At 42.8% G+C, this 11,245-nt stretch overlaps 2 protein-coding genes across 2 annotated transcripts; one reads left to right on the top strand and one right to left on the bottom strand.

Moving 5' to 3' along the window:
- Positions 1–1,187: 1,187 nt before the first annotated feature.
- PCOAH_00012320 (Uncharacterized protein) lies at positions 1,188–2,885 on the top strand (the record flags this gene model as incomplete). The annotated part of the gene is made up of 1 exon (XM_020058041.1): positions 1,188–2,885. The coding sequence occupies one exon, from the start codon at positions 1,188–1,190 to the stop codon at positions 2,883–2,885; it is 1,698 nt and encodes a 565-aa protein (XP_019913388.1).
- A 642-nt stretch (positions 2,886–3,527) lies between these two features.
- On the bottom strand, positions 3,528–10,646 carry PCOAH_00012310 (Uncharacterized protein; the record flags this gene model as incomplete). Its single annotated transcript, XM_020058040.1, is given in 5 exon segments — positions 3,528–3,855; positions 4,061–4,509; positions 4,657–5,013; positions 5,131–7,362; positions 7,380–10,646. The coding sequence occupies 5 exon segments, from the start codon at positions 10,644–10,646 to the stop codon at positions 3,528–3,530; spliced, it is 6,633 nt and encodes a 2,210-aa protein (XP_019913538.1).
- Between the last annotated feature and the right edge of the window lie 599 nt (positions 10,647–11,245).

The raw sequence follows: 11,245 nt of genomic DNA, 5'->3' as shown, positions 1-11,245 counted from the left end.
GTAACTGCACGTTAGATGCACGGCTGCTCTGTTGTTACTCCCGACTTAAGTCAGCCCCCTTACGCCGTTTAAGTGTACATGTCAAGAATCATATGAACGAATGAATTACCGTTTGTATGATCATAAAATAAAAAGGGGAATTCCGAACTGGTAAGCGGTCCGCGTGTGTGTGTGTGTATATAAAAAGTGCCATTGCGCGTTAATAGGCTGAGGAAACCAGGTTATCTTCCAACGTGCTATTTTTCAACTCATTTTTATACTTCACATATTTACCAATTTATTGGACATCCCTGCACCTTGAATTTTTTAAAAAGGGAATATTTTTTGAGTGGTAAAGATACGAGGAGGGAAATACTTTGTTCGTTATCTCGCCAGTGCGTCGTACGCACTGCTCGCGTTCCACCGTTTGGCGGTTTTAATTTCCTTTTTTTTTCCTTTTTTCCCCTTCCGCTTGAACATGAACAAGTGGAGGTGAACGGGGAGATTCCCATCGAGCATCATGCTGAAGGAGTAGCCTTTTTTATGGCGCAAAAATAGGCACGCACATAAAGATAAGCACATGTCCATTTAGGGGGGAAGAAATTATATGGCTAGTTCTCGCGCGCTACACCACAGCAAATGCGCCGCTCAAAAGTGATTGTTTTCCAGATAGAACAAACCTTATTTTGAATCACTCAATCTGGTGAGAGAATTGTTCCCATGCGTGTTACCACACTGTATCAACAGTCACGAAATTTTATGCCAAATAAGACGTGTTTAAATCACCTCTTAGCGAATGCATATTTTTACCTCCACGTAAGGGGGAAAAAAAAAGAGGGATGTCACGTCCGTATTATGATGCGATAACATGTTCGGCCACACTTTGTTGGCAGTTTTCTCTTTTGCTCATTAGAGCTTGGCGGGAATTTTATCAACCACCGGTCCATTCTTTCATTTTGTTTTCTCCTTACGTACATTTGTTTGCCTTTCCCTTTGTGTCCTTCCATTTTGTATATTCCACTTTGCAATCCTTTATCTTCATGAATGGGGATTTCTAGAAAATTTTTTTTTTTTTTTTTTTTTTTCCTAAATTTACCTGACTGGTCAGCTGCTAATTTCTTTTTCTAGCTAACCAATATGTAACTTTTTTTTTTTTTTTTTTTTTGGTTTACACATTTTCCCATTTCACCTGAACGGGTAAGGCAAAAATGAACACACCAAATAGGGATTTGAAAGAGAAAAATTTATGGGACAGTAACGATGTGAACTTACACAAAGGCGATACGAGCCGCAAGGCGTATAGCAACAGTCGTGGCAGTAATGCGAAGAAGACGAAGAAGAATGAAAGGTCGAATTTCATGGCCAATGAATACAAGGACACCTTCCACGTGGAGAACCCTCCCAGGAGTACCAATAACGTGAATATATATTATGGCAATGAGGAAGACGTCATTGACAGCGCCATCAACGACGAAGATGACTTTTTTGGGAGTGGAGCAAACAGTTCCCTGAATAAGAATTTAACAACGGTTAATTTGAGTGACGTGAAAAGGGGAAGAGGGCCCCCCCAAGGTATAAGTAATTCAAACGGAATCGCCAGTTTTGATGGCAGTCTCAGTGTAGCGTCATATAACGGATATAACATAAACAACAACACGGGTAGTCCCCTTAACTTTTCGAATACCCATGGTGTATCTAATCAAATGATAATCGGTGCGAACGGCACCGGAATTCGACGATACCACAGCAACAACAGTGACATGTACCACCAGAGAACCCCCCTCGAACAAAAATTCAATGCAGGAGAAGTGCACGAAATGAATTTTAGAAACATGCCGAGCGGAAAAATGAACATATTTAATCTAAGCGACAACGAAAATAATGACAACTGGGGGGGTGTAACCGCCTCGAGAAGCAGTCTTGAGGATGGAGGAAATAACTCGTTCGACCTGTTACCCTTTTTTAAAAGTTTAAAAGGAATCAGCACAAAGCTATTGTGCTACTATGACGTGGATAGCGACGTGATCATATACAGGTGCATGTGCGCGCTGCTGCCTTATCTGAACGTGGATAAGTCATACGATTATATGGATGGCTTGGATGACCTTGAAAAGAACACGTGTCAGCGGAGCACCCGCCGCAGCCACAAGAACAAGGGCCATGGAAAAAGTGCCGATAAATATTACGGCAGCAATAACGGTGCTGCCAGCGCAGACGAAAACGAAGTAGACGATGAGAACGCAAATATAAGAAAAATCAGCCACATGAATGACGCCTTCGATTACTATGACAACAAGCTCAGCATAGAAAGAAACCCAGACTTGTATGGATTTGTATGGGTGAACATTTTCATTTCCTTCACCATTTTTTTTCTTTTTAATTGGAAAAATATCTTTTTTGGTGTCTCCTCCGATGTGGATTTTACCCCCTCAGATGGCACCACCTTGAGTAGCGAAGAAATAAACAACCAAGCATACATCACCCAGAATAAATTAAACATTTTCTACACCACTTTAATTTTTTTATATCTTTTCAATACGCTCACCCCTTTATCAATATACATGACAAATTTCATTGTCACGAAAAGGGTATTTCCAATAAGGTTGCCCTTTCTCATTTCGTTGATGAGTTATAATAATATAATTTTATTCCCCCTGATTTTTTTTTACAAATTTACCTTGATAAAAACGAATCTGTCATTTATTCTCTTCTTTTGTAGTGTCTTTCGTTTTTTTATTTTTGCCCACTATATGCTGTCCTCTTTATTTTACATACACAAATATACCATCCGCACTTTTCGCAATAATTTTTCTGATAACGTCATTTATGTGTACTATGGAATTTTTTTCTTGTCCTACCTGCTGTTATACCTTCAGTTGAAGAGCTACATATTCAGTTATTTGTGAAAAGTGCGTTCGATTTGTACACACTCCGCACATGGTAGGTGCATAAGTTTGTACCTCCCCAATATTTGTGACTTTTTGTAATGTGAATATTTTGCTTGGCGTGACATTTCGCTTTTTTTTTTTTTTTTTTTTGTCCTATCGTAACAACATAACGTTTCCTCTTTACGTAAGAGATTGACAAAATTGTAAATTTTTTTTTTAAAAATCTCGCAAATTAATCATGCGCATTTTTTGCCACACAAATGGGTCATATTACGAAAAAGGGAAAGGACAAATGTGGATTTATGAGAGACAGACATACAGACAGACAGAGCGGCAATATCACCGCTACTACACGTGACAAAAAAAATAAAATAAAATAAATAAATAAGTGGACGCACTCAAATCGAGTTAAAAGGCAAATTGGGCTGAACTAGTGACACTAATCAACCGTCCTACAGAGCGGACGCGGCGTGGGTGTGATTCACGGTTGGCGAATCTACAAATGTGTATTCACATGCAGGTTAAAAAGGGGAGTGCAACGGAACAAGTCACACTCATGCACGGATAAAGATGTAGGAAAAGCCAAAGGCGTGGGGATGCCACACTGGTCAACGGGAAAGCGCGTCCTGTTCCGGTTCGTTATGCGACATTCTCGACTTTCTATATGTGGTCATCGTCGAACAGGTTGACCACCTCATCACTCTCCGTAATGACGTCGTAATTCCTGTAGTACTTCCAGTTTTTGTACAATTTTAAAACCACAAATAGGAACGCGCACATCATAAAGCAAACGCACAAAAAAAAAATAAAAATGAGAAAGTAACTTTTCTCGAAGCAGTAAATTTCCATTGTCAGTATGGTCAGCGGAATACACGCGTCTATTTCTCCCTTCGAGGGATTGCTCATGGTGGAGGCTTCTTCTTCTTCGTCCCTTCTTTTCTTTTCATTCAGTCGGAAGTTCTGGATGACACGGTCGATGTCGTACACGCTGAGAGGGGGGGTGGCCCCGAAAACGGGGAACAAGCATAATGGAGTAATGATGCTCTACTAACAAGTGGGATGCACGGAAAGGGGGCACCACTTTTGCGTACTTGAAAAAAGCATGGGAAGATAGGTCACCACGAAAAAAAGTACACCATCCGACGCTTTGACCAAATGGAGTGCACTCCCTCCACACTGTGCGGTTGACTTACCTGTCCTTCTGGGAATTCCCTTCCAGATAGCTTGTTCTACCACTGTCGGGCGGGACTTCCTTCTGTTCATCCTCCAAGAGGAAGGAATTATTCACACTTTCTGGGTGCACCTGGCCATTTCGCTCATTCGATTCACTCGTTATGATTGCTGCCCCTTTTCCCTCTTCATAAACGTTTTCTCCGATGGGAACACTCTTGTCTTCAGTCGAGAGGGTAAACTTTAACTTTTTTTCCTTCTCCTGATTAACATAGATATTACAACTTGGGGCAAATTTAAAAATAAAATTTTTTTCCACTTTGTTCATTACTTCTGGGGATAAAACAAATTTGTGAACCTCAATGTTCGCGTATTTTATTGCTTTTATGCTGGTCGGCTCTATGTGTGTTTTCTGATCATCCTCCAGGTGTACGTCCTTCGCGTGTACTTTTCCCCAGAAAATTATATCAACCTGCACACAAAAAAAGAAAAGGGGGCGACGTGTGCACAGGTTAACGTATCTGCACCCGTGGGAGGTGAAAGAGGATCAATCATACTCCCACAATCCCCCCGCTATGGCACAATGCCTTATCAATAGGTGTTCTCCCTCCCGCCTTACCCCAAAGGGGAAGCTCCTATTGACGGGCATCGAATTGTGCGGAAACACATCCAGCAGAATTGCGTCGTTGTTCTTCTCGTCGGAAAACTCGAAAATTTCAAGCTCGAAATAGAAGGAGAAGATGAAGTTTCTATTTATGTTGTTCAAATTTGCAATGATGTCATAGGAACGAATCTCCAGTGTGTAACTTCCCTCTTCCAAGTACAGGCTAATATTTTCAAATATGTTCAGGGCGTTTTCCTTCAGACTGACTTCCATCTTGCTGCTGCTTGAAATGGCCGCACCGTTTTTGGAGAGCTTCATTTGGAAACTGGCTAAAGAGAAATCATATCCCAAGTTAACTTTGAAGTAGCTCCCCTGAAAAAGGAAAAAAGGATCACATTGATTAGATGGATATAATCGCTGTGCAAGTACGACACACTCATATGCGGGGGTGCCGCTCCTCCACGGCATGTTCTGCCTAGCACACCCTACCTTACGCACAACCACGGGAAGCGAAAAGGAGTGCTCCTTGTTAGGGCTCCTCAAATTCACAACTTCCGTTTCTATCCTCATATACTGATGCGATGGAAATTTCTTCTGCTCAAATATTATGTCCTCATATAGTTTCGCCTTAACAGAGATCGTGTCAAGAATATTCTTCATATATTTCTCCAGAGAGTTCACCTGCCCATACGCATAGCTGTGCACAGGGTTGTAAAAGTCCAGGGGGTAAAGACTTACCACTAGCTGGAAATAATTACAAAAATAGCTATTCGTTTTGATTACCAGTTTGAAGCTCTTCTCTACTTGGTACAGATTCAACATGAACTCCTCATCCTCGTTGGCAAACATGGGTGACAAAAAGAGGGAGTTGTTCTGTGACGGATCTTCCTTGCCATCTCTACCCTGGTTGGCTTCCCCCGAAGGGTCCAGAACAACCCTAATATTAAACACATTTCGTACGTTCAGAAAGGAGTTTACAAAGTTCGCTGATTGGTCTGAGAAATTTCCAAGGGGGATGCTCCTCATGTTTACAATCTGATTTTTTTCCCCGTCCTCTGCTGTCATACTTTCTTCCGTTGACTCATCAATAGGGAGACAAAAAATTTTCAAAACGTAATCACCACGTGGGATGGTAAAGAAAACTTCTTCCTTGTAATTTTTGAGGAAAAATTTTCCGAAAAGGTGAAAATATTTATTTTTATATTTTGGGGAGATTATATTTCTCCTCACTGATGCGTCATTTTCAGGGATGTCCACCAGATTAACTTTGTTGAAAAGGGGTTTATATGGGTACGCTTTGCAGACTTCACTTTGAGGGGGTCTTCCAGGAGAGTTACTCACATAGGGTAGTGCATTTCCCTGCTGGGGTTCGCTTTCCCCGCTTTTGGACGACACAATAAGTATGACCAAGTCGAATATGATGTCTTTTACTTGTTCCTTCGGTAGCCCTGGAAAAGCCAAATGTATTTCGTACTCTCCCTTGTATAGGTCAATCGTAATGGAGGTTTTATACCCACTGGAAATGTCAAAAAAGGATCTTTTCGAAACGATATTTAGGTTAAAGGGGTAGACAAAGAAGTGATAGTGGGGTTTTATCTCTACATACACTTGGGCTCTCTCTTCTATTTTTAAATTAAAAAGTGTGTAATTCTTGTCAATCGTTTCGCTACCGTTTTGCGTATCATCATTAGAGTTACTCCCCCCTTGGTCCGATAAGCATATATAAAAACGCTTGTAAATGAGGGCATTCTTCTGTTCGCCTTTTTTTACTTCCACGCTGGTGGCACTGTCTTCGAGAATTTGAAAATTTTCATTTTTTACAATTTCTTGCCAAAAGTAGGTCAAATTATGGAGCTTCTTACCTCCATAGTGCAGTTTGGTTTCTCCGTTGCAGATGAGTTCCTTCCCGAAGAGAAAATTTACTTCGTCCCTCATCAGGGCATCGTCCCTGCGAACTGGTGTTTTGCCCTTTGGAAGGACAACTGCAACTTCCTCCTTCGCCAAACCGACTTCCTCCCCGGTGAGGTAAGTCCCACTTGGTATGTCTTCCCCGTAATGCCACACCACAGACAGATTTGCGAAAAAAGGGCCTGACCCACGTTCATACTGAAAGATGTATAGCCCCCTCGTTAGATACATGGATAGATATATCTGCCTCTTGTTGAAGGAAATAATTTCTTCTCCTAGGTGTGACGATCCTTTCTTCATCACTTCATTGTAGGTGATTCCTCCCCCAGAGAGTAACTTCTGCGTGTCCGAAAATTTATACACATTCAGCTTTATGTCTCTCTTCTCCCTATACATGTACATATCAAAAAAAAGGTTATCCTTAACTAGGAACAGGAGCACATTATTGTTCAGCAGTTCGAAGGTGTACTGCACGCTCTGGTTAGCGATAGGCAGGTCGGAGTTGCGAAGATAAATCACCTCAGAGCTACCACCCCCATGGTTAGCCGTTTCACCAATTGCTTTCGTTGCTGCACTTGGAGAACCCTTGAAAAGTATATTATTCAACAGCAGAGGTAGGTTCACCGTGGAGTAGGAAAGGCCCTGTTCATCCCATTGACGAAAAGCCTCCATCTCGCTCGTGTAGATAATGTGCAGGTAGGCGTATGTGCAAAAGTTGTCTCTTAAATTTTCGTTCACTTCTTCGTACAGGTCTACATACAGTTTGAAGACCTTCCCCCGCTGGGAGGCCTCTCCTGAATGGTTGTTCCCCACCTGGGGGGGCTATTCACCACGGGAAGAGTCATCAGAATTTTATTCTTATACGTGTAACTATCATGGTATTGAAGTCTACTGTTTGAAGCATCCTGGATGGCTAGCTTATAGGGCAAATAATTCTTTGCAAAAATGAGTTCTACCTTCAGGAGGAACGTTACTGAGGGGTCCATGCTCGCCACGTGGGGGAGGATCAGCTCCTTTACAATCCTCTTCTTCGGATGGAGCAGCAGGAAGTCCCTCTTGAATAGGTAATACACATTTGGGGCCTGAAACCAGAACGTGTTCTTGTCCTTCACTTGAGTTTGATTAGCATGGGTGGTGGAATCCAGATTGCTAGCTTCGACATACGGGCTCAGGTCGTACAGGTTTTGTATATCCGCTGTGGTCGCTACGGGGGGCGCTTCCGCATTTTGCGATGCAATAGTAGTGGCTTCCTCTTCCACGTCTTTACCTATGTCTGCACCTGTAATGGAGGCTCCGCCCGCAGCGCACCTCTCCAGCAAACTCAAGTGGAAGACATAAATCTGAAGGTAGAAGAACGCGTTGTCCTTCTGATCGTTCGGCGCGTTAAACTGCAACACTATTTCGTACTCCCCCTTTGTAAACGACTCGATGTAAAGCTGATTGTACCCATCGTAGAGTTTTCTCCTATTCTGGTCGTACAGGCAAATATACACATAGTTGGTGCTGAAGCAATTTATCTTAACAATAGAGTTTTCCTTTATGTAGATAATCAGGCTATGTTTTTTAAACTTTGGAATGAAGCAGAAGTTGCTAAAGGAGTAGGAGTCGTAGCCGATGATCAGATCAGGGATATAGTTGATCCTGCTGACCATGTTGTGTGCACTGGTTGTGGGTTTCGTATTATCTGGTTCTTTCTCTTCTTCTGTTAATTTATTCTTTGTCACCAAGTCAATGTCGATAAAGAAAAAACCGCAAAGCTGCTTCCCTGGGTGGTGCATGGTGGAGGCAATTAGATAAATGGTGAAGGGTCGGTCCCCGTGTTTGATCTTATACTTGGAAACGTTCCTAGAATTTCTGTAAATGTAATAATAAGAGGTCTCCTCCCTCACCGGTTCTACAATTACAAAGAAAAGGTCCACGAAAATGGAGTTGTTTATCGTGACGAGCAATTCATCCACCCTGTCAGTGATGTGCCTCTCGTACAGAATCACAAAGTCGAAGTCTTGAAATATCGGGTTGTTCAGAATCCACCTGTTTTCGTAAATGTTCTGGTATGTTCTGGCGTCTTCCTGGATACTCTTTTGCCATTCTACCTGACCTGCTGTCGAGTTGGTCCTCTCTACATTGGTGATATCCTCCCCCTGAGGTGCGCTGATCAGGTTGGAAAACTCCTCCCGGTTCTTCTTACTCTCCGACCTCAAGTGGTAGTAAAACAGATCCGTCACAACATTCATGCTGCTGTCGCATTTGTGCCTCTCCTCGTATATACTTAACGGGTGAATAATCAGGCTGACTTCGTTCGAGTCACAGATCATATTATACCCATCGACGCTTATCCTTAGGTAGTATTCCCCCTTGGGTAGGGTGCAATTTATGTAAGTCACATTGTGTTGGGAAAACTTCTTCCTCCGTACCTCTTCATCATCCCTATAATCACCAGCAAACGCTTTATTCACATGTGCGTTCGCAAAATGATCCACCTCCTTCGACATGTAGTTAAAAAGAGTGTAGTCGTTTAGGTTATTCATGTAGTACGTGTTGCACACCTTCTCCCCATGAGACGAGTCCTTTTTCAGCAAATTTATGTAAACGTTATCTGCCTTAGATGTAACGACCAAATTGAAAAGACTCTCCTCAGTGATGGTTAAGCTCACTTGTTTATTTTGCTCAAAGAATTTAATGGGATCAAAGTTGAAAATGAAATTATCGTTCAGTTCGATCGTCCTGCCGTATATGATGAAGTCATCATCCGCGTCAGCTGGAGTGCAACTCTCCCTCTTCTCCTCTTTGCACTGTTTTAGTGAATATTTCTCCAAGGGCGTTTCTTCCCCCGTTTGGACGATTCCACTCGGGAAGAAGGTATTGTGCATGCACTCCCTGGTGAAGTGTTCACGGATGAAGTCCATCATGGTGTACTCCGCTGCATTCCTCACGATGGAAAATTCTACATTAAAATGCGCACCATCATTACGGTTCGTGGCTAGCCCACCGGGGGAACCCCTTCCCAAAATGTATTTAACGTCAAATTTATACACGGCGTTATTCTCCAACAGGGCGTGTAGTAAGACCCCATTTTTTGTTCGCACACTTTTGACACACCCCTTGGTGCATTCCTTATCCAGATGAGACAACCTTAAAATGTTATCCACGCTCATATTATACAAGTAGCTTTTTCCCAAACTTAACTTTTTCAAATTCATGTGGAAATTTTTCTCTTTCGTTATATCTTCTGTTAAATGGGAGTAGAAACTTATACTGCCGTGTTCGCTGAATTGAGTAAATAAAAGAACCGTGTAGACGACCACTTCTTGGTTCGCCTGCAGATCAGCATAGGGATCCTCCCCCTCTCGTTCGAATCTAACGTAGTAGTCTTCACTCGAAGTGTAGTAGTAGTTGTCCTTCACGATGATGTAATCCTTATGGTGTGCCGGGAGTTTGCTTCTCTTCTCTTCCACGATGGTCCTATCGGAATAGAGCCTTTCCACCTCATTGGCGCTTCCACCACTGGTAGGGTGATTAACTGCAGTTGCATAACTTGGTGGAGCCCCTCCGTACCTATTCACCAGGCCGATATTCAACTCCAGCATTACATTTACACATGCGCTGAAATTTGGACCATTCCCCGAATTTATGACAAAATAAAAGGTTCTCATTTCCCCAGGGTGCACACTCCTATCCTGTTCCACACGAATAAAAAACTTCACTTCATCATGGGAGGCATCCTTCCCCAAAAGCAAAACGCTCCTGTCTCTATATTCGTATAACTTCACATCCTTTACCAACAAACTGTGTAGATTAAAATTTACAAAAAACTCCTCGTTGAAGTATTCGAAGTATATATAGTTGATGTTCCACCTTAGGGAGAAATTATTTGAGACGTTAATTTCCCGCAGGGGGTTAATAAAATTATGACTGTTCAGGTAAAACGGGATGATATTACTACATACGTTTGTCCCGATGGTCCTTTGCTCTTCAAGACTCCTTCCCCTGACGCTGCCATCCTCCCACCAGGAGAGAACGCTAAACAGGAGGAGCAACAAGCAGCAGAGCGGTAACCCCGCCCAGCGGGCAAGGCTCCCATTTTTCCTGTGATCCATTTGGGGCAAGTCCCCCACATTTGTGCCAGCCCAATTAGCCACCCCACAAAGTAACTATGGCAACCTTGCCAACTGTGGTACAACTTCCTAACTGCTCAGTTTGGCCTCAGCCAGCAGTTGCACGATGAGGGGACCTGGAAGAGAAAATCTTCTCTCACCCAAACGTGTGCTTCCTTTCGCGTGTTCAGCCTCATCGTTGATCTTTCTCCCAAATTGCCCCACTCCTGGGCATTCCTTCGTTCGTATCCTCTACAGTTGTGCAGCTTGGGTAAAACCCACAATTATCACAGCCACAACTTTACAAAGTAACAACTTCGCAAAGCAACAACTTCGCAAAGTAACAACTTGGTGTTATGGCACCTCAGGTTGACGCTCCCAGCAAGATAACGAGTTTTATTTTTTCCCTCATCGAAGCGGTTCGCCATTAGTGCCCCACCCCGAGCAATGCCCATTTCTACACGTGCGGAAAATGGCGACAAAAGAAATCACCTGTGGGAAATAATTTTTATATATTCCCCACGAGGCGTCATCCGGAGGGGCTCTGGGTGGATACTCATCTGCTGTGCATGCAATTCCGTCAGGTTTTGTTTTTCTTCTGC

Source organism: Plasmodium coatneyi, chromosome 5 (assembly GCF_001680005.1).
Source record: "Plasmodium coatneyi strain Hackeri chromosome 5, complete sequence".
Lineage (NCBI taxonomy): Eukaryota > Apicomplexa > Aconoidasida > Haemosporida > Plasmodiidae > Plasmodium > Plasmodium coatneyi.
The sequence above is the reverse complement of the archived record's forward strand: the minus strand, read 5'-3'. Positions and strand labels throughout refer to the sequence as shown.